At 40.2% G+C, this 23,867-nt stretch overlaps 2 protein-coding genes across 2 annotated transcripts; both read right to left on the reverse strand.

Moving 5' to 3' along the window:
- Nucleotides 1–415: 415 nt before the first annotated feature.
- On the reverse strand, nucleotides 416–6,097 carry LOC116510516 (cystatin-2-like). The gene is made up of 3 exons (XM_032220112.1): nucleotides 5,794–6,097; nucleotides 4,076–4,189; nucleotides 416–748 (listed from the first exon to the last, which is right to left on the reverse strand). Exons 1-3 carry the CDS (start codon nucleotides 6,010–6,012, stop codon nucleotides 671–673), a joined length of 411 nt encoding a protein of 136 aa, XP_032076003.1. The 5' UTR covers nucleotides 6,013–6,097; the 3' UTR covers nucleotides 416–670.
- A 7,089-nt stretch (nucleotides 6,098–13,186) lies between these two features.
- CCT5 (chaperonin containing TCP1 subunit 5) lies at nucleotides 13,187–22,839 on the reverse strand. Its single transcript, XM_032219577.1, has 11 exons — nucleotides 22,597–22,839; nucleotides 21,293–21,353; nucleotides 21,039–21,203; nucleotides 20,525–20,723; nucleotides 17,639–17,831; nucleotides 17,305–17,454; nucleotides 16,514–16,633; nucleotides 16,251–16,436; nucleotides 15,101–15,238; nucleotides 14,297–14,477; nucleotides 13,187–13,532 (listed from the first exon to the last, which is right to left on the reverse strand). Exons 1-11 carry the CDS (start codon nucleotides 22,699–22,701, stop codon nucleotides 13,405–13,407), a joined length of 1,626 nt encoding a protein of 541 aa, XP_032075468.1. The 5' UTR covers nucleotides 22,702–22,839; the 3' UTR covers nucleotides 13,187–13,404.
- Between the last annotated feature and the right edge of the window lie 1,028 nt (nucleotides 22,840–23,867).

Raw genomic sequence — 23,867 nt, forward strand, 5'->3', positions numbered from 1 at the left:
TCCAGCCAGGAGAGCTACCTGGAGAATTCTGGGAGTTGAAGTCCACAAGTCTTAAAGTTGCCAAGTTTGGGAACCACTGATCTAATGTATTAGGTGATACATTAGGTAGCGACTGGGAGGAAAGGCAATAGGAGGAGGATAAGGAGTGACAATGAGAAAGCAAATGCCATGCCAGTAATCTTCTGCTGATTCAAATATAGGTGGACAGTACTTTGGTGGGGGAAGAACCTCAGATCGTTACCCATGAACACCATTCCCATGTACACATAGAGTGTGCCATCAGATAGTTTGTGCCTTTTAGATCAAGAGTCCTCTATCCAGTGAAATATATAGGCAGCCCAAATTTAGACTTCATCTGTCTCTAATGGCTAAGTCTTTGTAATGAATCTTAAAGAGAATACACATCTTTAAAATCTTAACATTTGACAAGAAAACCTTTAATGTGATTTTTCTCTGCTATGACACAATCCATCCTTGCAAAATGAGATGACATGGTTATAAAGTATTCTAGAAGGAAAATTACAGGAAATTACTTGCTTTAGGAACTCAGAGGTGTTGCTTGAATTAGCGGCACAATTCTAACTTGAAAATGTGTCTGGATTGTTACTCGTTTTAACTAGAGACGTAGGATCAGAATAGTAGAAAGCTGACTTGTAGGAAACCAGAATTTTTAGGTGCAGCTGCTTTTTGTCAGGCGGATCATGTTTATCCAAGGAACCTGGTAAATCTCAAAAGTGCAAGTCATTGTCTGCAAACAGGAGAAAGAAAAAAAACATGAAGTATTTCATATCACATTTCATAACTGGTAATTGTAATTAACCGGCAATATTATAGCCATATAATAAAGTATGATAAGGTAAATTTGACCTCACAGAGCACCTGAATGTATGACTACTCCAAATCAACCTGATTTCAGTCAATTTGAGAATTGGAACAAAAACCTATGTAGGGAAGGCTTTTCCCCTGCTTTCTACATTTCATCTTAAACTTGCAGGATTCTCACAATATGACCTGTTGTGGCCCAGCAGGAGCCGTTAGAGCTGCCACCAGACTCCGACAGCGAGAGGCCCTATGAGTCGGCTCTGGAGGATGTGAAGGACTCTGGACAGGGTTCCGACTCCAAACAGGGCGCAGAGAGGCTGGTTGGCCACCAGGAGGCGCCTGAGCCTTGGAGCAGTGGGGAGGAGACAAGGGAGTGTGATCCCGACGTCATGCATTGGAGCAGTGGGGAGGAGCCAAGGGCGTTGTTCCTGGATGCCCAGCAACGGAGAGCTAATAGGCATAAGGAACAGTTATGCAGTTACAGGAGATAATTGCGCTCAGCTGGTGGTAATTAGGCTCCTCTCAAGACTATAAAAGGAATGATTGTGCACACGCCCTTTTGCAGGAGTCAACATAATTCACTTGAGCTGGAGAACTCTTGGGGCTAGCTTGGCAGGCTGGATTGCTGCCAAGGTTAGTCTGTGCTGGATTGCTGCCAACGTCTGGACTGGACCCGTCAAAACCGCGCTCGACTAAATCGCGCCTGATTAAACCGCGTCGCTGACGTCATCAACAGGGCGACAACAGCCAGCGCCGAGAAAGAAGGGCGCTTTAAATAGTGCTTTGAAAGCAAGCCGATTCAACTTAAGGTAAGGGTTAGGTTTAGGGTTAGGTTTAGGGTTAGGTTAAGGGTTAGGGTTAGGGTTAGGTTAAGGGTTAGGTTAAGGGTTAGGTGTTAATTTTAGGTTTAGGGTTTACAGCATGCTTCTGTCTCCGCGCTGTTGTCGCCCTGTTGATGACGTCAGCGACGCGGTTTAGTCGGGCGCGGTTTAGTCGAGCTCGGTTTTGTGGTGGAACCGACCCTACCCACTCTCATGGCCTTCCGAAAGGCTATCAAAACCTGGCTATTTCGGCAGGCCTGGGGCTGTTGACCTCATGACTGAGGTCCAGCGCCAACCAGATTGGGTGCATGATGAGGTTTTAATCTGTCTCTTTTGTGTTTTAACTTTTTATTTTTTATTTTTATAATTTACTTCCTTTCTGTAAGCCGCCCGGAGTCCTCCGGGATTGGGTGGCCTATAAATCCATTAAATACAATATAATACAATACAATGTCAAGGCATCGGATATCTTTTCTAAGGCCTTCATGACTGCTTTACCAAGTGCTAATCTGCAGTGCAATTCTTGACCACTTATTCCTTTACTGCTGATGGTTGAAGCCGTAAAAGCAGAAGCTATCTACCACTTCAATATCTTCATTGTCAACTGAAAAGAAACATCCATTTAAAATTACTCACATCCTCAAAAGCTCCCTTAGTTGCAACTGCCTTACTTTAGTAAAGAGGAAATAATAATAATGTTGTTGTTACTGTATTGCTGAATAAGATCTTGTGACTATTTAAGGAAGGAAAGGGTTTTTTTTTTAAAGTGCTTTATTTAGCTATAATCTTCTGAGTAACTAGGCAGCTAATTCAAGCAGCTTTGGCATGGCAACGTTTCTCCCTAACAAAAACACTGAACTCTTTGTACACGGAACAGAAACTCTGAATACAGAGATCCACAGCTGCCTTTGGCTGTATCTGATTGTTGCTGAAAGAATCTAGTTTGTTGGAGCAATCATCCAATATTTACAATCCTCTATAACTGTCTTTTTAAGATGGGATGGAAGAAGGACACAAGATGAACGTGTGATCTCAAAACTGAAAGTCTGATGCAAAGATTTTCCTTGTGACTCTGGTTAAGTGGGCATTAAAATGTCCCTAAAATCTACTGTGCAAGTTAGTAATGACTAAAATCAGCACCACATATTTTTAATGAATTACTTAATGATTAGGGTAAATCCATAACATAGCCTTTTGTTTCCCTTATTAAACTATTGAAAACAATCCCTCTTCTGCTCTGAGGATTACCATAGCTGAGTTGGGTCTCCCTTTGCCCCCATCTAATGGCCATCAGGATTTCTGCAGGCCAGATACAATATTCCTAGTGAACATCTACCTGGAAGGAAATCACTTACTGAAGGCATTTTTCTTTAACAGACTTCATATTAAAAACAAGCACTTCAGACACTTTGGAAATGTATCAGGTTTGCCCCCCCCCCCCCCCAATCTCACAGATTACTGAAGCTAAAACAAACTCATCTGTTGGGAAACTCCCAGCAAGGCATGAAGGAGGGATCAAGCAGGGAGTTAACCTTGAGCCCAGAAAGAGGCTTAGGACTGATCCTTCCCTCCAAATTACATGAGACTTTTATCTGTTAAATTTCCAAGGGAGGATGAGCAACCTGGGGAGATTAATGTCAGGTGCAAGGAACCAGATCCACACGTGAACATTGACTACTTTACATCTTGTGCTCTTTTGTACAAGAATTTCCCCTGAATGCTCATGCTCCCTGGGGAACAAAGTTGCATGGAACTTGGGGGAGAGTGTGACTGTGCAATGACTCAAAACTGATCTTCCTCCTTGCTTGGCTGGGAGTTTCCCAATGTCACCTTATGTATTTTATCCTAATATTTTTGGGAGTTATGTAGCTCTTAGTTTAGGTAAGGTTTTGTAACAGAAAGGTCTTGGGATTTTATCCACGTCCAAGCAGAGAACTGAGTAGCTATGTAAGCAATCACCACATTAGGATTTATAGTTACAAAACCCAGGATCACATTATGCAGACTGTCAAGAGCTTTGTCTTTGCATCCCCCATTGTGGAGCAAGTAGGTTGATCATCAGCAAGGCTGTTGATAGAGGAACAAAACCTGGAGTCATACCGAAATGGATTTAACTCTCACCTCAGTGATATATTCAAGTATTGCTATGCCCACATCTTTTTTTATGTGGAGGCCTTCTATTCATTGCAAAATTAACAACGAAGATAAAATATACTGGGATACCACTTTCAGTTCTCCATATTATGTGGTCTGGCCTTCTTTGCAAACTTCTAAAAAGGGGAAGGGAAAGCAAACTCGTTTTCCTTCCTCCAGTTTAACATATTATTTCTTATACACAACCCCACTTCATATCAAAGGTTGAATGGGGATCAATCTTGTCTAATTCTGCTTAGTCCTTAAAACATCCTCCTCCTTTTTTTCTGCCACGTACCCTGTGCCAGTTTAGGTGTGTTATGAAATGCACAATTTTCAAGGTCAGATGCTCCCTTACGGCAAACGGTACGTCCAATCTTAACAGTGAAGTAATACTTAATTCCGCTGACAATCTGCAGGATATAAAAGTTGAAATTTGCAACATTATGGCGCGTGCCCAATACATGTCTGAAAATATTTAGCATTCTGACTGCCCAAGATTATAGAGGATATTAAATGATAGGCCTTACTACAAGAATGTCAACCATTGCTACCTATGGAAACAAGTATGAGACAAGGGGCACTTCCCTTTCAAATAAGAGTGATTGTTCTTTTGGGGAGAGATGTCATAGGACCCTCACTTGGAGAATCTAATTCACCCAAAGGAAGCACCAGAAATTGGTGGTATTACTATACTTTTCTAGATGTTCATCACCTAATCTGTGCTGAAAGTGATTGATTGATTGATTGTTAGATCTTAATTCAAGACAGCAAGCTTAGGAATTGGGCAGCTCTCTCCTCCAACACAACACCATCATTCTCCACCCCAATATTTGTCACTTGAAGCTGCTCAATCCTGCTTAATGTAGAACCAGTTAGGATCTAACTTCATTGTTGTAAGGGGAGGGGTATACTATACATATATTCCCAAAAATATCTCCTTGCCTACTTCTTCCTTTTAATGATACCAGCTAACTGTAAACACGGCAATCAGGTTTGACTCTAAGATGAATCAAATCAGCAGTCCGAGCAACGGAATGTGCTAGCTTCGATTAAGAAAGTGTATGAAACACACACAATGTTCTGAGAATTGCCTATATCATACTCCAAAAAGTTAAAAGGATAAGAGCATTTGTAACTCTTATGTACTCTCGTGCGAGTTTTTCTTTCCAGTTTAAATTTTCAAAAGAACTACCAATTGGATTATACCCAGGAATGTGCTAGTTTCGATTAAGAAAGTGTATGAAACACACACAACGTTCTGAGAATTGCCTATATCCTACTCCAAAAAGTTAAAAGGATAAGAGCATTTGTAACTCTACTTAACTCTTGTGCGAATTTTTCTTTCCAGTTTAAATTTTCAAAAGAACTACCAATTGGATTATACCCAGGAATGTGCTAGTTTTCGATTAAGAAAGTGTATGAAACACACACAATGTTCTGAGAATTGCCTATATCGTACTCCAAAAAGTTAAAAGGATAATAAGAGCATTTGTAACTCTTACTTAACTCTTGTGCGAGTTTTTCTTTCCAGTTTAAATTTTCCAAAGAACTACCAATTGGATTATACCCAGGGACAGCAAACAAACATTATCTGAGCTGGGAGTTGCAAAACTGATGGAAAGGAAAAGGGAGGCGCTCTTTGACCCAATTAAAGCAAAGGACACTTTAGTCAACAACAGCCCACATTCTCACTATCTTTGCCTGCCAGAGAAGCAGAAGAAGGCTCCCTTCTCCCAATTACTGTAACAAACCTGAGTTTGTCCCGGTCGTGTCTGCAATAATCTCTCCAATCCCTTCCAAAGGGAAGGAGAGACGATCATCTGAACTCTGTTGGGCTTAAAATGCTAATTGCAGAGTGATCCCGGGGGGGGGGGGGGGGCGGTATTAAAAAATAAGGACGCCCCTTTCATTAACAGCATACAGGCATCGGTCGCTAATTTCACGGGCTCTATGGAGGCCCGGAAAACCTCTTAGGCCGCCCCCAGAATCGCGCCTTCGCCTATTATTCGCTTACCTGTTTCTGGGCTTGCACCACTTCGGATACACGGCTATGGTACATATCATTGCTGCCTCGGTTGTATTCGTTCATGGCAAATTGAAGGGCCGCGCTGACGTCCGGTTCCTCCGGGGAGGCATCCATCAGTCCCCCGAGGAGCCTTCCCTCGGGCGCCTGGTTGCAGAAGCAACTGGGCAAGAGTACGCTACACAGCAAAAGCGCCCGCAAGAAGTCCATCTTTCCTCCGCAAACGGCGACCTGGTTTATTTGCAGCCTGCGCGTTGCTTTAATAGGAGACTCCCCTAGACGGGAAGGAGGTGGAGTCTCGTCCCCAGACAAGCGATGCTCTTTCCTCTGGAAGGCGCCGCCTCCCGCTCGGGTTTTGTTTATGAGTTATGAAGCGGTATGCTTACTTTCTACAAGGGGGGGGAAATAGATCACCCATTTATCTTGTGATATTTCCAGCTTCCTGTTCTCTGAATCATTATTTGCAGTTTCAAAACTGCTTTTTTTTTAACTCCCGATAAACCGTGAAACCAAAGTTTCAGGCTAACCAAAGATTAACGCTCCCTTGGGATTTGAATTGAATTGAGTTTATTGCATTTATATGCCGCCCCTTTTCCCCGAAGGGGACTCAGGGCGGCTCACAATCCAAGTCAGGGAAGGGGGTACAGATAAGGATAAAAAGATGAACAGAACAATACACAATTTAAAAGCACACAACCACCATACCATTCGAGGGGGGGGGGGGAAGCTCTTTAGCCCCAGGCCTGTCGGAACAGCCAGGTTTTAAGGGCTTTGCGGAAGGCCTGGAGGGTGGTGAGGGTTCGAATCTCCACGGGGAGCTCGTTCCAGAGGGTCGGAGCAGCCACAGAGAAGGCCCTCCTCCAGGTAGTCGCCAGTCGGCATTGGCCAGCGGATGGAATCCGGAGAAGGCCTGATCTGTGGGATCTAATCGGTCTGTTGGAGGTAATTGGCAGCAGGCGGTCTCTCAAGTACCCAGGTCCAATACCATGAAGGGCTTTATAAGTGACGACTAGCGCCTTGAAGCATATCCGAAGACCGATAGGCAGCCAGTGCAGCTCGCGGAGGATAGGTGTTACGTGGGTGAACCGAGGTGCACCCACGATCGCTCGCGCGGCTGCATTCTGGACAAGCTGAAGTCTCCGAATCCTCTTCAAGGGCTGCCCCATGTAGAGCACGTGCAGTAGTCCAGTCTAGAGGTCACAAGGGCATGAGGATTTGCCAACCCTCACCTCCTCCAATCTTTGGCAGAGCAATAAAGAGAGATGAGAAATGGCAGGAGTCTGTTTCTGGGGGAAGGGGAGGCAACATAGCCGGATCAGTCAGTTAAATAGCCGTCCAGTAACCAGATGGGTAAACTCTCTTTTTGTAATCGCTGCAAAGTAAAACCCCAAATACAGATGCATTCAGGCTTACATGCAAATACAGAAGTTGTCTCAAGGTGCTTTTTCAGGAGGCAACTGGACTTTCTCATTCAGTTGCCTCCTGAAAAGCATCTTTGGCACAACTATGATTTGGATGACTGAGAATCTCTACAGGCTTTAAATATGTTGGAAGAAATGTCCTTCTAGGTTCAGCTCCAAGTGGGGAAGAAGACACTGGAGACATGGAGGCTGCTTGGAAAGATGGTTTATTGGTGGACAGGACCACATGGCTTGAGCCTGAACAGAAAAGGTGATCACAGGCTTCATTGTTGGTGGAGAAGAAGAGAAGGGCTGAGGGAGGGGCTTACTAGGCTTTTTATAACCTGTTCAGTCCCACCTCTCTGTTCCTGTTCCTGTGTAAGAAATGTATTCTGATTGGTTGTCAGACTCCCATGGGGCCATGCAAGGGCTACTCTCTAGGCTGTGTTTTGACTCCAGGTTTGGTTGAGTTCTCAGATGTGGTCAGTTGAGTAAAGGGCCAATATTATCATGCTTTAATCCCATCCCACCCCCAGGTGAAGTGGAGAAGTCTTTATTATGTAAAGGGACTATCTTGGCCTTCTTAGTGGCCCATTGACAAAGTGGGGATGGGCAGGAAGCTACAGGCAGCTATTCTGTCTTTTAAAACATGTTTCTTTCTTTTCACATCCAAAAAAATATTCTGCCTTTTCAATATTTCCTAGGATATTTCATTTTTCTGGGAGAGGGCTGGGTGATAACTTCCTACAATACAGCCGTTGTAATTTTTTTCCTTGCAGGAACCAGATCTCAAAATAACAGAATGATGTTGATGATGTTATCTGTTGGTATCCAGCTTTTGGAGATTCTATGGGCCAGTTCTTTCCACATCTTCCGATCTTGCATACTTTAAATAATAGAGCAGTTTAAGTGCTACCACCTTTCTACCACGATCTATAATTTACAGTGCATGGCTATAGGAGCTGTAAATAAGTGAATGATTATTAACATTGAATTAATTAAAAGACATTCAGAAGAATATCTGAAAGATACCAGTAAAAGAAGCTGACCCCAAAACACCACCAGATGTCAGCCCACACCAAACTTCCACATGCTAGATTGGAGGAGTGCTCTTTATGATTCAGCCCATACTTTTGCAGGTTTAATTCCCAGATAGAATCGGTAACAAATTCTGCCACAAAATTTGAAAAGCTACTGCCCTCAGTGCGTATGAAGAGGATTAAATGAATCAGTTGGATTCAGCGTAAAGCAGGTTTTTGTGTCTCTGTTTATGTATGAGGCTTTCTCCAGTACCCAGATTCAAAGAAATGTGGGGATCAGTCTAATTTTTTCCCCCAATCTTAACAATTACGTGGCATAACCATTGTGACCTTAGCTTCCTTACTGTGTGAGTTGGCTCAGGGAACCATTTCTCCTTATTTTACTTCAATTCTATATTTTTTAAATAAAAATAATAGCTTTGAGGAAGCTCATTGTTCCAAGTTCTGTTCTGACATGGGGTGTTTTTTTTCTGCAGATGTTTACACAAGATTTTTTGCAAAAGGCATGCTGTTTCCTATGCAAATTAACACTTATTAACAAAGTTCTCAAAAAAGAATCATTTTTTTCCCTACAAATTGAGTTCAAGGAAGTTTTTACCATGCTACGAATTCCACAATGTTACCATTAAGGCCCTTCAATATTTTCTCAGTATGGTGTCATTTTTTTAAAAGTTCCATCTATACTTGGACTTTGGTAACAGCAAAAAGGCAGTCTGAACCACACACTTTTTGCATTCCTAATTTCTTGAAATCAAAACATTTAGAATTTAAAAACTTACCATATTTTTCAGAGTTATAAGACTCTCCGAAGTATAAGACGCACCTAGATTTTGGGGAGGAAAACAAGGGGGGGGGGGAAATCTGCCTCTGCCTCCCAGCAATTTGCCTCCTTGCAACAAACAGCAAACAGTATTGTTTGTGGTGTATTTCTGTGTGCCTGACCCATAGAAATAGCAAAAAATTGGAGAAATGTACATTATGGCAGTATATTAATGTCAGAAAGCTTTCTTAAATGTAGTCACACTAACTCCTCCCAATTATTTAAATAGATCTACTCCAAACATGACTAATTACACAATAGGACACTGTTACATTACAGATTATACTTGTACAGAAGCTTTTAAAATTAATGTGGCTTTCTGGAAGTATATCTTATTCTTTGCTATTTAAAAGAAGATACAATAGCACTGGGCCTCTTCAGATCAAGCATTTCTTTTAACAATCTTCTTCATTTTGGTAGGTTGTCTAGAACAATAATAAAGCAGTCTTTGAAAAATAAGTCTAATAATTAAAACATTCTAGAGGCGTTTATAGTTATTGACTTACCTCCTTGCAACAAAAAGCCTGATTAGAACAAGAAAAAAAAATCTGCCTCTGCCTTCCAGCAATTTGTCCCCATGTAGCAAAGAGCAAGTTTTGCTTTCAATTTCAGCATGGGCCCCCCAATCACCAGCTGTTTCAGGTTGCAGGGATTGCTATAGCCCCCATGATGGCAAACCTATGGCACGTGTGCCACACGGGTGCCTTTACTCCCAGTCGCTGCCTAATGTATCATCTAATACAGTGATGACAAATCTTTTTTGGCTCTCATGCCAAAAGCGAGGGGGGGCATGCGTGGTAGTGGCACACCCATAATGCTATGCACGTGACCTTCCCCCCTGCTTTTGGAGCTGTTTTTTCACCCTCCCCAGGCTCCAGAGGCTTTCTAGGAGCCTGGGGGAGGGCGAAAATAGTCCCCCCCGGCCAGGGGTGGGTTTCTCGCCCCGTTCCAACCGGTTCGGTTGGAACGGGGCCGGCGGTGTCCTCGTGCACGCGCGTGGTGCACGCCTGCGTACTAGCGTCTGCGCGACGCTCCAGCTGCTCCTGGATGATCGCGCAGGTGCTGTATGCGTCCTGCGCATGCATGGAAGCGCAGAACTCGTCAAAACCGGGTAAGGACCGCGGGCGGGCGGGCGTGCCCTTTGCTGCTCCCGGAAGTTACTTACTTCCAGGTTCGGTGACCAACCGGTTCGCAGGGACCGCCGCGAACCAGTTGAAACCCACCCCTGCCCCCGGCGGCTCTCTGGAGGCTTCAGGAGCTTCCCTGAAGGCTCCGGAGGGTGAAAAATGGACCTTTGGTGAACCAGGAAGTTCAGGAATGGTGAACTTCCGGTTTGTCTGTAGGGCCGATTTTTGGAGTCTTCCAAACCGGAAGTCACCATTCCTGAACTTCTGGGTTCCCTGTATGTCTGTTTTTCACCCTCCACAGCCTTCAGGGAAGCTCCTGAAGCCTGAGGGCCTCCGGGGGTGGGCGGGTAGGGAGGCTGTTCTCGCCCTCCCCAGGCTCCTAGAAAGCCTCTGGAGCCTGCGGAGGGCAAAAAAACCATAACAAAAGGAGTGTGGTTGTGCTCGCATGCGGGGGATCACGCACATAGCATTATGGGTGTGGCATGCCCACGCATGACCCCTGCACTCCTCCCGCTTTTGGCACGGGAGCAAAAAAAGGATCAGCCATCACTGCCCTAGCCTATTGCCGCCTTTGTAAGCCCTATTTTCCCTGTTTGCTGCAAGGAGGTAAATTGCTGGGAGGCAAAGGCCAAAGGGTGGGGGCCAGCGGATGGATGGAGCTACATTCAGTGTGTAAGAAGCACCCAAATTTTCCTCTTTTAGGGGGGGGGAAAGGGTGCATCTTATACTCGAAAAAATATGGTAATACAATGGTATTGTATTTAATGAAACTTCCTGTGGATGTGTGAAATAATTTGTAGTACCACGGAAAACTCTCAAGACTCATTTGTTTATTTCATAATTTAACAGAATTAAGAATGTAAGATTAATTTGTGTTTAATATTGTGCATGCAATATTGCTCCCTCCTTAAAAGTATATAAAATAATGAATTGTCTATAATGCAAAGCAGAAGCATGCAAACTTCAATTACTCATTCAGACAACTTAAGGTCCCTGTACACTGTATAAAAAACGGAATACCCAAATTCAAGCTTTACATCACTGAACAGCAACTCATACAAATTTGCTAATAATCCAAACCTTATTGTCAGAGGATTTTTAAAGAAAGAAATTAAAGTCTATTGGACTCTAAAAGTCATATCCTATATAGAGGATATGACTACTTTGCTCTTAAGAAAAAAATCCTTAAAATCTTATTAGATCAAGTCATAATCATGAAACAATATGCAGATCATTTTACCCTGCAATCACAGGCTGTTTAACCAACTGCACACTTTGATAAAAGTACATAAATAGAATTGCAGCGGTAGTGCTGAGAAATTCGCAACAGAAATTTAAGGGAGGGGGGGAAAACCCCACCATACAAACATGTAGAAGTCCTTGGAAAGGTGTGGACCAGATAGAAGACTTTTCTGAGAATGAGGACCATGATCAGAAAGGCCCTTTGGTGAGACATATTTCATAAAGTATAAACCTTCTATATATGCAGACCAAGTCTTCCAATTATTTGTCTGTAGGTAACTTATGAAATTTTGGCAAGGATGAGAGTTCTGAATGCAAAGTAACATGTTGCTGAAATACAGCACTAAATATGTAATTTCATCTTAGAACATCACCATTTCTTTTAGTATAAAACTCAGCTAGGGGATGATGAGTTATACTCTGAACAAACTGGGGAAAGCTTCTGCAGTAACCACAGTCCTGAAAAGAGATTCATCTATTTTAATCAGTCACAATGCATTCACATTTTTGCATGCCTCGAAGCACTTCTTCCCAAATGAATCCAAAATTCTACAGAAATTGCCCAATATGATTCATTTTATTCCTGTACTCTTTATGACTAGAATCTATAATGTATAAAAAGGTGACTTACAATCAGTCCTTGCACTTAAGACCATCAATGTCCGTGTGGTCACATATCTATGGTTTGGGCACTTGGAAACTGGTATTTATCAGCTGCAGCATGGTGGAATCACATAATTATCGTTTGCGACCTTTCCAGCTGGCTCCTGATAAGTAGTCAATGAGGAAAGCTGGATTCAACTAATGATCATGGCAAAAATGATCATAAAATTGGTCATGGTAATGTGATGACTCACTTAATGACTGTATCACTTAGCAATGGAAGTTCCAGTCACAATTATGATTATAAAGCTGGACTACCAGTAACACAACTGCTATAAAGGACACTATTCTTTTGCAATTATAGAGTAGTGATTCAATAGTGAGGGAGAAGACACAACTATTTATGGCACGGGTGTCAAACCTGATCGTAGCACGTGACATATTGCAATGCATCACTTTTTTGCCTTTGCGGAGCTGGGGTGGGTATGGCCTGTGTGTGACACATCCGGCCTGTGGGCCACCAGTTTGATACTCCTATCTATGGAAGAGAATGGAACCAAGTATTCTGAAAGACCAGCCTTTTTATCTGGAACACTGAAGATAAAGATTGTTAGGAACTTGTATCAGGTAGTAATTCTTTGCTGCAGGTATCTCAATACTAAAGTATAAATTATGATTATGAATTTATAAAGCACTTTTTTTTTTTAAAAAAAACCCTCTTATTCCTATTCAAAGCTAGAAATCTCTTATATCGGCTTCCCCCAATCCACTGTGTTCTACATCTGTTATCTCATCTCACAGAATTTCTAATATGCACTTCTTTAGATGAATTAAATTTATATCAGTGAAAGAAGGCGTTCAAACCAATTTTTAAAAGCATGCTGACAGGAATCTGACATTAGGGCTAAATAACAAAGATAAGTGATAAATCTCTCTCCCTCCGAGAACCGAAGCTACGACTGAAGAAATTGCTACTATACTTCAAAGCAGCATTGCCAGAGTGCTCAGCTTTTCTGAATCCACTTAACTGCTCTGATTACAACAATGCTAGGACTGTTTAGTACATTCCTTGCTAAATCTCAAATTTCAGAAAAATGGTTTACATAAGTCACATTACCTTCCATGCATAACAAAAGGAATTAGGGCTGCAAATAATGAATAAGTGTGGTTTATTCATTTCCACAGAAACTCCATATAATGAAAGGTTAAATACAGCATAACTTAAAAAAATGCTCAATGATACTTCTGAAGTGTTGAAGTCTCATTAGTAATTTATTGATCTAGTAACATCAAACAAAGTCAGCCTATGGGGAGAGGAGGAGATCTGTTGACATGACTACTAAATTTATAACGTTTCAGCTTTTACATGTTCATTCTTCAGTTTCACCAGGCTTGCGAATATCATCTATCTTCAGAATCATTCTAACCATCTGAGTGGCAAGAGAAATCTGCTGCTTTTTGCCAATTAAAGTTTCTATAACATTTTGTTCCTTCATATCTGTTGAAAGAGGAAATTTAAATGCATTGAGTTCATTAAAATAATTGCAATTACTTTATTCTAAAATAATACAAAAAAACAACAACAAAGTAACATTTAAATCCCATCTACCACCTATTTATTTGTGGTTCTTATATTACATTTTTGCCATTATATTCAACCAGAGCTTAAGGAAATCATAGTTGATAACCACCATTTCTGTAAAATAATTACCAGCCATATTTGCCAAATGCAGTACTGACTCCATTTTGGCTCCTAAAAAATTTATTAAACCAGTGGCTCTTAGTTATCAGTCTGAATTTATCCAAAGACAAGTCTATATTACAGAGTACTTTCCCTGCTTATTACTAATCCTAAAGGGATCTAGGCAAAAGGATTTTATAGCTAGAGGAAACAAAAAGACTACACAATGTATTTATCACAACATAAAGACATACAGGTAGTCCTTGACTTACAATCATTCATTTAGTGACTGATTGATGTTACATCAGCACTGAAAAAAAGTGACTTGAAACTGTTTTTCACACTTATGACCATGGGAGCAGCCCCATGGTCACATGACGAAAACTCATAAATACATGCCAGTTCCAAGTGCCAACAGTTGCACTCACTTAAACAACTGCCTTGCTTAGCAGCAGCAATTTTGGGCTCAATTGTGATCATAAGTCAGGGCCTACCTGTATATACATTCATATTAATGCTATTATGTTGATTGATGCTTAAATGAAAACGAAGACAACACATCTAGAAAAGTGAGTTCTTACCATTTGTTCCTTTACGTAAGCAATCAATACCCAGAGCAGAGTTGTTTTCTTTCACTTGTCGAGCTCGTACTGCAGTCATTGTTTGAATGGGATTCATACCACTATTCTCAGAAAGTGCAAATGGAATGACTTCTAAGGCATCAGCAAAAGCTCTCATGGCATACTGCTCCAGTGACGGGCACTAAAATCAAGGTAGCAGATTTAGAATAGGCAATTAAATCATAAACAATCAGTTGAAACATCTCGATGCATTATTGTCTGAAAAGGCAGAGATGTACCAATTCTATGCTAGAATTATTTTCTTCGGCTTTAAAAACACTACTGTAATCCAAGAGTTTTACTTGAATTAAACTACTAATGAGGCAAAGTTCATTCCGATGAAAAACAGCAAATTATATTGCTCTTAATAAAGTCTATCTAGGGATTATTAATACTTCAAATCAAAGTACCCTATAACTTTTTTTTGGCATTGCAGGATTTATTTTTATCAATAGGATAAATTAAATTGATTAATGTAAATTGCAGTTAAGAATTATTTTTTTGAAAACTGTTACTAATAAATGCTTTAATCAGAAAGAAACATTTTTAAACATCTGAATACTTTTGTTTTATCAGGAAACAATCCATTCCATCAACCTGTGACCACAAAACTGTTCCAATTATACACATGCTGATAGAAAAAAGTTTGTAGGTGCTCCCTCAAAAACATTAGGTATAAGTAAAATCAAATTTGCAGCGTAGTATTTCAGCCTCTATAGTTCTAAAACTGCAAATGAAAAATATTTAATGTGTAAAATGTTTTACCGTATCTGCAGCTTGACTAACAGCCAGTGCACAAGAGATCTCAGAAGCACCTCCACCATAAACAATGCGGTTATCTCGAACAAGATTCCTGATTACACACAATGCATCATGAAGAGACCGTTTGGCTTCTTCAATTATCTTTAATTATAGGAAACAAACACAAACATATCAAAATGATGAAGTTCTATACCTATTTTTTTTATTCTCATCTAGCTGCATATATCCTAATAAATATATTTTAAGCCAACAAACTATTTTACCTGAGCACTGTAATCCAAAAACCCAAACTAAACTCTCTGGAACTTGTACATGCATAGAGAAATATAGTCCTCATCTTACAACCATTCATTTAATGAAATTAAATGAAGTCTGAAGTTAAGAGAGTGCTGAAAAAAGTGACTTAAGACTGGTCCCTGCACTTATGGTCATCATAGCACTGCAGTGCCATGATCACTGTATGGATCATTTAATGCCCATGGCAAAAAAGTCATAAAATCAGGCATGATTGAATGACTGCGTTGCTTCGTGACCACAGCTGCAGTCCCAATTGTGGTTGTTTAAATTGAGGATTAACTATATTTCAGTAATTCACAGAAACATTTTTTCAAATTATTTGTCTGGATCAAAAGCAGAACACACAAAAATTACATTCGATTTACCAAAAGAGAGATGCTCTTCCCTGCTCTCAAGCAATTGTGCGTAGACCACAATCCCTATATCTGTAAGATAAAGAACTTGGGAATACTGCTATACACCTTAGATCCTTCTGCTGATGCAGAGCTGAAAAACCTTTTCTGGCCAACATCTGTTCTTTTTTTAAATTTGCCTTGCACAGAGGGACACAGAAGTAAGTTTTCCGATTTCCTTTATTAATCTTCCTAGAGGGGCAAAATTTGTCCATCCAATCCTGTGGAGTTTAAGCCACCTATTTTGCTTTTTAAATAGCAAATTGCTTATTTTTTAGGTTACGTATAAAGCATATCCATGTTAAAAAAGTAGCAAAAAGTGTAAAGCAAATAAAATATCCAATGTGATCCTTTAAGAATTTTGCATTCATTAATAATTAGCCACCTGAAAGACAGCCTGTATAATTAGTATAATCCAGCCCTGAAATAGCGTCCCTCCATGAACTTTACTTGAACTTGCTCACCATTTTATTTCCACCTCTAATAAAGATAGTCACTGCTCTGGAATTTTGGCATTGTTCAATCACAAGCATTTTGTCTTTTGTTGTTCCAAATGAGATTTCTCTGACTATGCCAGCAAATCCTAATTTTTCAGGTGTAAGCTCACAGAAGCGAGGAACAATGCGTCCTCCAGTTGCAATGGCAATCAACTGAAAATAGAAAAAGAGACTCGTAAGAAGAACATCTTAAATATAAAAACCACAAATAATAAACACTTAATTCTTACTTCTATTTCTGGGCCACCAACCCAACGAACAGCAGGCAATTCATTCTGGAGTAATAAATGATTGGCCTCATCATCAAATCCCCACTGGCATATAGCCAAGTTTGCTCCAGTATCTTTGATCTAAAAACACAAGCATTCATTTTACTTATATTGTAACTTATTTCTTTAAGAATATTAGCAGTGTACATATGGTAAACAATAGCTTTAATTTAAAATCAACAAAGCTACTTCCAGATCAAAATAATTACAGTGGTTATTGTATATCATGATTATTATATAATAATAGGGAAACCTTGGCTATTTTCCCCCAAAATGGCATCTGGGATGGCCAATGCTGATTGTTCCACCTGACTTTTTCCCCTCGCATCATGAATTCCCACAAAGCCACTGTATTTCATCATAAGGATTAAATTAAATGGGCACAGTAAGAAACATTCTACTAGGTTTGAGCTTTCTAACTAATAATGTCTTCCATAGCAGCCATTTTGGAAATTTCCCCACTAGTAACTTCAGAAGCAAATATGTCAAATTTCATGTTTTACGTGGATCACAGTGCCTTGCTTTTATTCACACACACAAATTTATATATTTATATAAAATGAGACATTGATATAAAATATCTTATAAAAATATTAGATATAAAAATATTAAGAATGGAAATAATTTCACATTTATTAAGTAATCACAATTGTGTTACTATTCATTTATCATTAACATAAGATTAACATAATGTAGACATTTAAAACAAAATTCTTATAAAACTTTTGTTACTGTCAAGTGCATCTTCTAACCTGTTTCACCATCTCATCAAATTTTTCTTTCTCATACTGCTGCAATGCCTTGAAGTCTTCCACACATGTAACATCGAGCTTATGCTTAGTTTTTGGTTTAGGAGGTTCAAATGGACAGGTCAATATTGCAATTTTAGCATCTTTAACTTCCTGAAGAAAGAATAGTAGCATTTTAAGAGGCAGTTAACTATTTTTTTATCTAATAAAATTAAGTATTCTCTAATTTTGTATGATTATAAAGGAGCCAATGTAATGAAATAGCAATGGAAAAATTTAAAATTTAATTACATTATGGACAAAGTAACAGTTTATCACCAACAAATAGATTACTCACTTTAGGCATCTGTGGGTGGCTGAAGTCTTTATCCACAATAACACCCTTAATCAGCTGAGTGTCCTCCAATCTTCCACCAACTTTGCCTTGGACCTTTATCAGCTCAAAATCAACATCTCTGCGTTCCATATCTGCCACTGTTAATACTGCATTAACAGCTATTTCTGCCATTTGTCTATGGCAACGATTAATTCTAAATACAAAAGAAAGCACTGATTCAGCTTTTTCAGATGCTAAAACAAAAGCAAACAAAATTTTATAGAACAAAATGATTTACCAAGATGTAGAATATATAGTATACAAACTACATTGTAGTACAATGCTGAAGCCAATTTGTAGTTGACATAAGATTAAATTATTTTATTAAAGATCTTTTAAAATGCGTTTAACTTTGCCATTTTTGGAAAAAACCAAACCATTCAGCACTTAGTACCTTATACATGGAAAGGATAATCATCTGATTCTCTCACTTGTTCACTATCATTAATTCTTCAGGTGACACATTAATATGCATACATGAATACATTTATCAACTTTGTAAGGCCATCTAACTCCATGGCAGCTGTGAGTGGTGTTCATATTAAAAATAGACTGAAGCAAACATGCCAAGAAAAAATTACGAACATCCCAAAGGAGTAAAGCAAGCATCTTCTCTCATATAATACCATTCTCTCAATGGGCCTATCATTTTTGTGATGGGTGGTGGTGGTGGTGGTGGTGGTCAGATTTACTTACTTTATTGTCATTGTACATATATAGTTTACACATACAACAAAATTCACATAACACCCAGAAACCAGACCCAACACACAAACCAATCCCCAAACACCCCCTCCAAAAAAAATTCCCTGCCCTAAATCACCCAAACATCTACACAACAGACCAAGTAATGCTGTCCAATAGCTCACTGATGGTGGCCCTTTAGTTCATTGTTGAGTGCAACTAAAGCTATTCAGAAGACTTGTGATCCTAGTTTTAATTGTTCTGTATCTTCTGCCAGAAGGCAACAGTCTAAAAAGATTGTAAGCAGGATGGGAAGAGTCTCTGAGAATGTTATGCAATTTCCTCAAACAGCGAGATGCTAAGATGTCATCCAGGAGTGGTAGCTGGAGCCCGGTGATATTCTGGACAGTTATAATGATTCTCTGTAGAGCTTTTTTCTCCACTGCAGAGCTGCTCCCATACCATGCAAGAATGCCGTATGTCAGGACACTCTCAATAGTGCTGCGATAGGAGGGAGGAAGATTTATCTTCCTTAGCATTCTCAGGAAGTACAACCTCTTCTGTGCCTTCTTCACAAGCATGTTAGCATTCACGGTCCATGAGAGGTCCTCTGAGATAAATGCCCAGAAATTTAAAACTACCAACCCTCTCCACCTCCTTGCCATTTATGTACAATGGTAAATGTACATCTCTCTTCCTCCTGGAGTTCTTTAGTTTTTTTGGTGTTCAGTTTATTTTCTTTACACCACAATGTCAGTCCTTGTAATTCCGTCCTATAGGCAGACTCACTGTTCTTATTAATGAGCCCCACCACTGTTGTGTCATCAGCAAATTTAATAATTTAAGAACTTATTTAAACAGGAAAGGGCAATACAAATATTTGAGGGCATGTTTTTCCAGAGGATCTTTGACAGAAAATTTTCAGAGTTCCATTAGTTGACACAATTTAATTGGTTGGACCAAGGCCTACGAACTCTATAGGATAAAACAGGACAGCAGAAACTACACGAGATAAATGTCTCTCAGATAGCTGGACCCTAAAGTTCAGATACCTGAACTTTATAGAAGGCATTAAGAATATTAATGGAAAGAACCCAAATGCAAAATCCAAAAATGGGGTACAGTGTTTCAATATGTATAGCAGGTTTCATGCTGTTTTACACTGATAACAAAGATGGACACTTTTCTACTGGGGGGGGGGGGAACCTAAATTCTGATAGCAATAACATCAAATCACTTTATCTTGAAATTTAGATTAAGATAGTTGCCCTTCTGCAAAATGAGACATGGGTCTGTATACATTCCAGCGGATGTGGCAGATTCATGGCTACAGGGGCTGAAGAGGCTACTAAAATTCTGATTAGTCTAAGCCAGCGTCAAACTCGCTCGCATTGTTGGCTGTATCGTGACATTTTTGCGGAGCTGGGGTGGGCGTGGTCTGTGTGGGACGTAGGCCACAAGTTTGTCAGGCCTGGTCTAAGCTCTCATTTGCTTAGCAGACCACTAATGTACAACACATCTTCAATTGTGTTAAAAGTTCTTAATAAAAAACCCACTCACTTGACAGTTGGCTTGAAGGCTCCTACAAAGTAGAACTTTTCAGCAGTTAAATCCTTCCTTACAGCTTTTCCCCTAATATTTCCTTTCATTTTACAATTTTGTTTATTACTGGATTTTACTGGTACGATATTTGCATTGACTATAACTGCTTTTATATTTAATTATGCTATTATTTTGGATGTAATGTCTTACATTTTGAATATATAGTATTTAAATATTTTATCGGTTTTACATATACTTCAGGGGGAGGGGGCGATGATGGCTCAGCGATTAAAGAATTGAGCTTGACAACTGGGAAACTGACAGCCTGGGTTTGAGACCCGAGTGCTGGGCAATGAAGTACTCCACATCTTGGCCAGTTTGAAAGCATGCAAATGTAAGTAGAGTAATAGTATCACTTTGGTGGGAAGGTAACATTTTGTACACCTCCGTGTATAGTCATGTTGGCCACATTATCAAGGAAATGTCTTCAGACAATACAGACTCCCTCAGCCGGAGATGAGCATTGCCTACTAGAATCATATATGATTGAACATATACTTCAGAACAATGAGTAATATGAATTTTCTTGTGCACCAACTTAGTTCTTTGAAAAATACTTACATTTTTGAGCCTAAAGTTGTTTTTGCTGTCTGAATAAGAGGCTCGGTGTTCTCAAGATCAACAGGAAAACTGTCGCTAATCTTATCTAAATGGTCAATAGCAATACGAGCAGCTTGTTCATAACCGTCTGCAATTCGGATTGGATGAATACCACGATCTAGCAAGTGCTCTGCCTGTTCCAATAGCGCACCTGCCAGAACTACAGAACATTATATATTAAATGCTGTACTTTTTGCTGTAAGAAAATATGAAACAATTACTTAATGGGAGTTTATCATATATTTGCTGACCTGTTCTGATAAATATCTAGAATTCTTTTGTAAGCAAAGAGAAGCTAAATGAATTGTGTTACCCAACATACAGTATAAATAGGTTGGAAAATAAAGTATCTTTATGTTGAGTAGTGTTATGAAAATTAAAGTCCAATTTGCTAAATATTGTACAGAAAGTAATGCTATTCAATTAAGTAAAATTCTGATAAGAAAACAAACAAACAAACAGAAACAAATCTTACCAACGACACCTGTGGTTCCATCCCCAATCTCATCATCTTGTGATTTTGCCAATTCAACCATAAGTTTAGCAATCTGATGATCAACATCCATCATATTCAAAATAGTAGCTCCATCATTTGTTACTGTTACTTCACCATCTTTGTCAACCATCATCTTATCAAGACCTATAATAAGCATTTAAACAACAATATAGATTAATAGCCTTACAATGTAAAAAGCTGAAAAGTGTACAGTAATAAATCACTTTGCTTACCATTGGGGCCAAGTGATGTTCTAAGTGTATTGGCTACTGCCTTGGCTGCCATTATATTGGACTATAAAAACAAAACAAATATAGATTCAGCAATTTCAAATGCTAAAAATACTACATATTTTGCACATGTGCAAACACAAAAACACAAACAAATCCAGACTTTTTGAAGACAGCTGCTTTTGCAACAATCTTGCAAAAACTGTGTCTATTTAAATGTTTTGATAAGTGTTTTCTTCTTGCACACTGTTTAACCTCATCTGAATGATCTTCACAGCAATAATACTGTTTGCCTAGTCCATATCTTCTATATGTTATATAAATGTCATTGGGAACAAAACAGAATTTTAGGCTGCCAGAAATATCAAACATCACAATACAGAAATTACTTTCCCAGCAACATATCAAAATTCTAGAGAACTTTCCAGCTATGCAGACTGTTAAAGCTAGATGTATATAAGATCATCCATGACAATCCTTTTTCAAGTGTCTTATCACTGTCAGACACCTATCCTCAAGCTTACAAAAAATTATATTATAACAAATCACTTCTCTCACTGCTAATCCCTATCCTTCTACACTGATGATGCAAATGATGAGGATTAAATTCTGTGAGAGCAACTTCAGGAAGGAAACTGGTTCTTCCCCCCCCCCCCAAAAAAAATCTTTATTTCCTTCCCCCAAATGTCAGGCCACAGAAATTGGACACACCAATCGCTTTGCTCAACCTGCATGGTGCTGAGAAGGATATAGGTTTTGACACATGGGGCTGTGCCCTTTGCCAAAATTTGGTGTCAAGACAAGCTGAGATGCAGGACGGAGTGGGGTGGGGGCTGCTCGGCAAACAGGGGACGATCAACTGCTGAGCTTGCAGCTGATCCAGAGGTTATCCTGCAAAGACGTGACTCTGCCCCGGCGTCTGACTTCTAGGCTGCCAGGTTGCCATAATAAGCAACCAGTTTACCTGCCGTTTAAAGGAAACCGATCGGTACAAATTTAAACACAACCTTGCTAATGATACACCCCGCTGCACGTGGTCGGATACACTTACCGCTCCTTTTCCGTTGCTCCGACCGAAATCCCACCGCCCCCCTCCCTCTCTCCCTCCCCAGGCCTCGAACAGCGTGTGCGGGAGGGAATTTGCTGCGCCTACAAGGCGATCTTCTGAGGCAAACTTAAGCCAGGAGCAGGAAAAAGGGCCCCGCACCTCTGAAGCTGAAGGCCCCGTTTCAGGAGCGATACACCGGTGGGGGCCCATAGAAGGCAGGGGGACCGTGGCCCGATCCGTTTCCCGCCGCGACCGTTACCTTGAGGGCCTCCAAGCCCGTAGAGCGGGTCTTCCGGTCCTGGTCCTTGAGGATGAGGAACGGCCGCCCGTATTCGTCAAACGCTAACGTCCCCATGGCCGACATGACGGCGGTCGATCCTCCCGAAGGAAGGCGCACGAGGCCACAATTAACGGCACAGAAAGAAAAGAGAACCACGCGGCCCCGCCCCGCCTGACGCCAGCTCTTCTCGCGGGATCCACTCGCGGACAAAAGAAACGCATGCGCACTTTGCTTGTAGACTGTGGAGCCCACTACATTCTAGAAGCCTCTTGGGTGGGGCGGGTATATGCGAGTGCGCAGGCGCATTCAATGGTATCGACTTCCCTCCGGACCATAGAGCTAGGAAACACGCGCACACGCAGCATTCGTTCATTGCATTAAGCAAAGATCACATTAACGAACGATAGTGGCTTCGTTTACATCTCCCTCTAAGATAGTGTTTCTGAATTAAACAACAATCACTTTAAAAAACTATAATGGCTTCATTTAATTTACTAAGAATGTATTACTATCCTTCTCTTCCTTCCTAGCATCTATCTCTCCCCATTTATGACTATAACAATGTTGCTTGTATCTTTCAATTTATAGTTTTTATTGTTTCCTAGTACGATTTGATAGCTTATTAGTAACCTTGACTATCACTAAGTGTTGTATCTTTTCTTTCTTGATGAATGTATTTTATTCTCCTTATGTACACTGAGAACATATGCACCAAAGACAAATTCCTTGTGTGCCTAATCACACTTGGCCAATAAAGAATTCTATTCTATTTACATCTCGCACTGAGACAAGTGTTTCTCAACCTCAGCAACTCATTAATTCCCAGAATTCCCCAGCTTCTGAAGTCCACACATCTAAAAGTGGAGAAACGCTGCATTAAGACATCGGGCATGGCTCTACAGATGCTAAAGTGGGGGAGATACTTGCCTTCACAATTCAAGCCTATGGGAAATCTTTCAGCAAAACTCTATGCATGCCTAGTAGTGTATGTATATGCACGGTACCAGAAATTTTGAGAGTGGGGAGGGAATGGGGATTGGAATTTGTAGTATCCTTCCCCTGCCATGCCCAGAAAACACGCCCATAGAACCGGTAGCAAAAAAAATTGAATCCCACCACTGGCAAATTGATGGTTGTTTTTTTTTTTTTGCAATGTAGAGATAGCAATTCAAGATACCTCGCACACAGATGATGGATGATAACGTAACATTGAGCAAAATACGTTTTCAGTCACGTCGTTTTCTGCTATC

Source organism: Thamnophis elegans, chromosome 6 (assembly GCF_009769535.1).
Source record: "Thamnophis elegans isolate rThaEle1 chromosome 6, rThaEle1.pri, whole genome shotgun sequence".
NCBI lineage: Eukaryota > Metazoa > Chordata > Lepidosauria > Squamata > Colubridae > Thamnophis > Thamnophis elegans.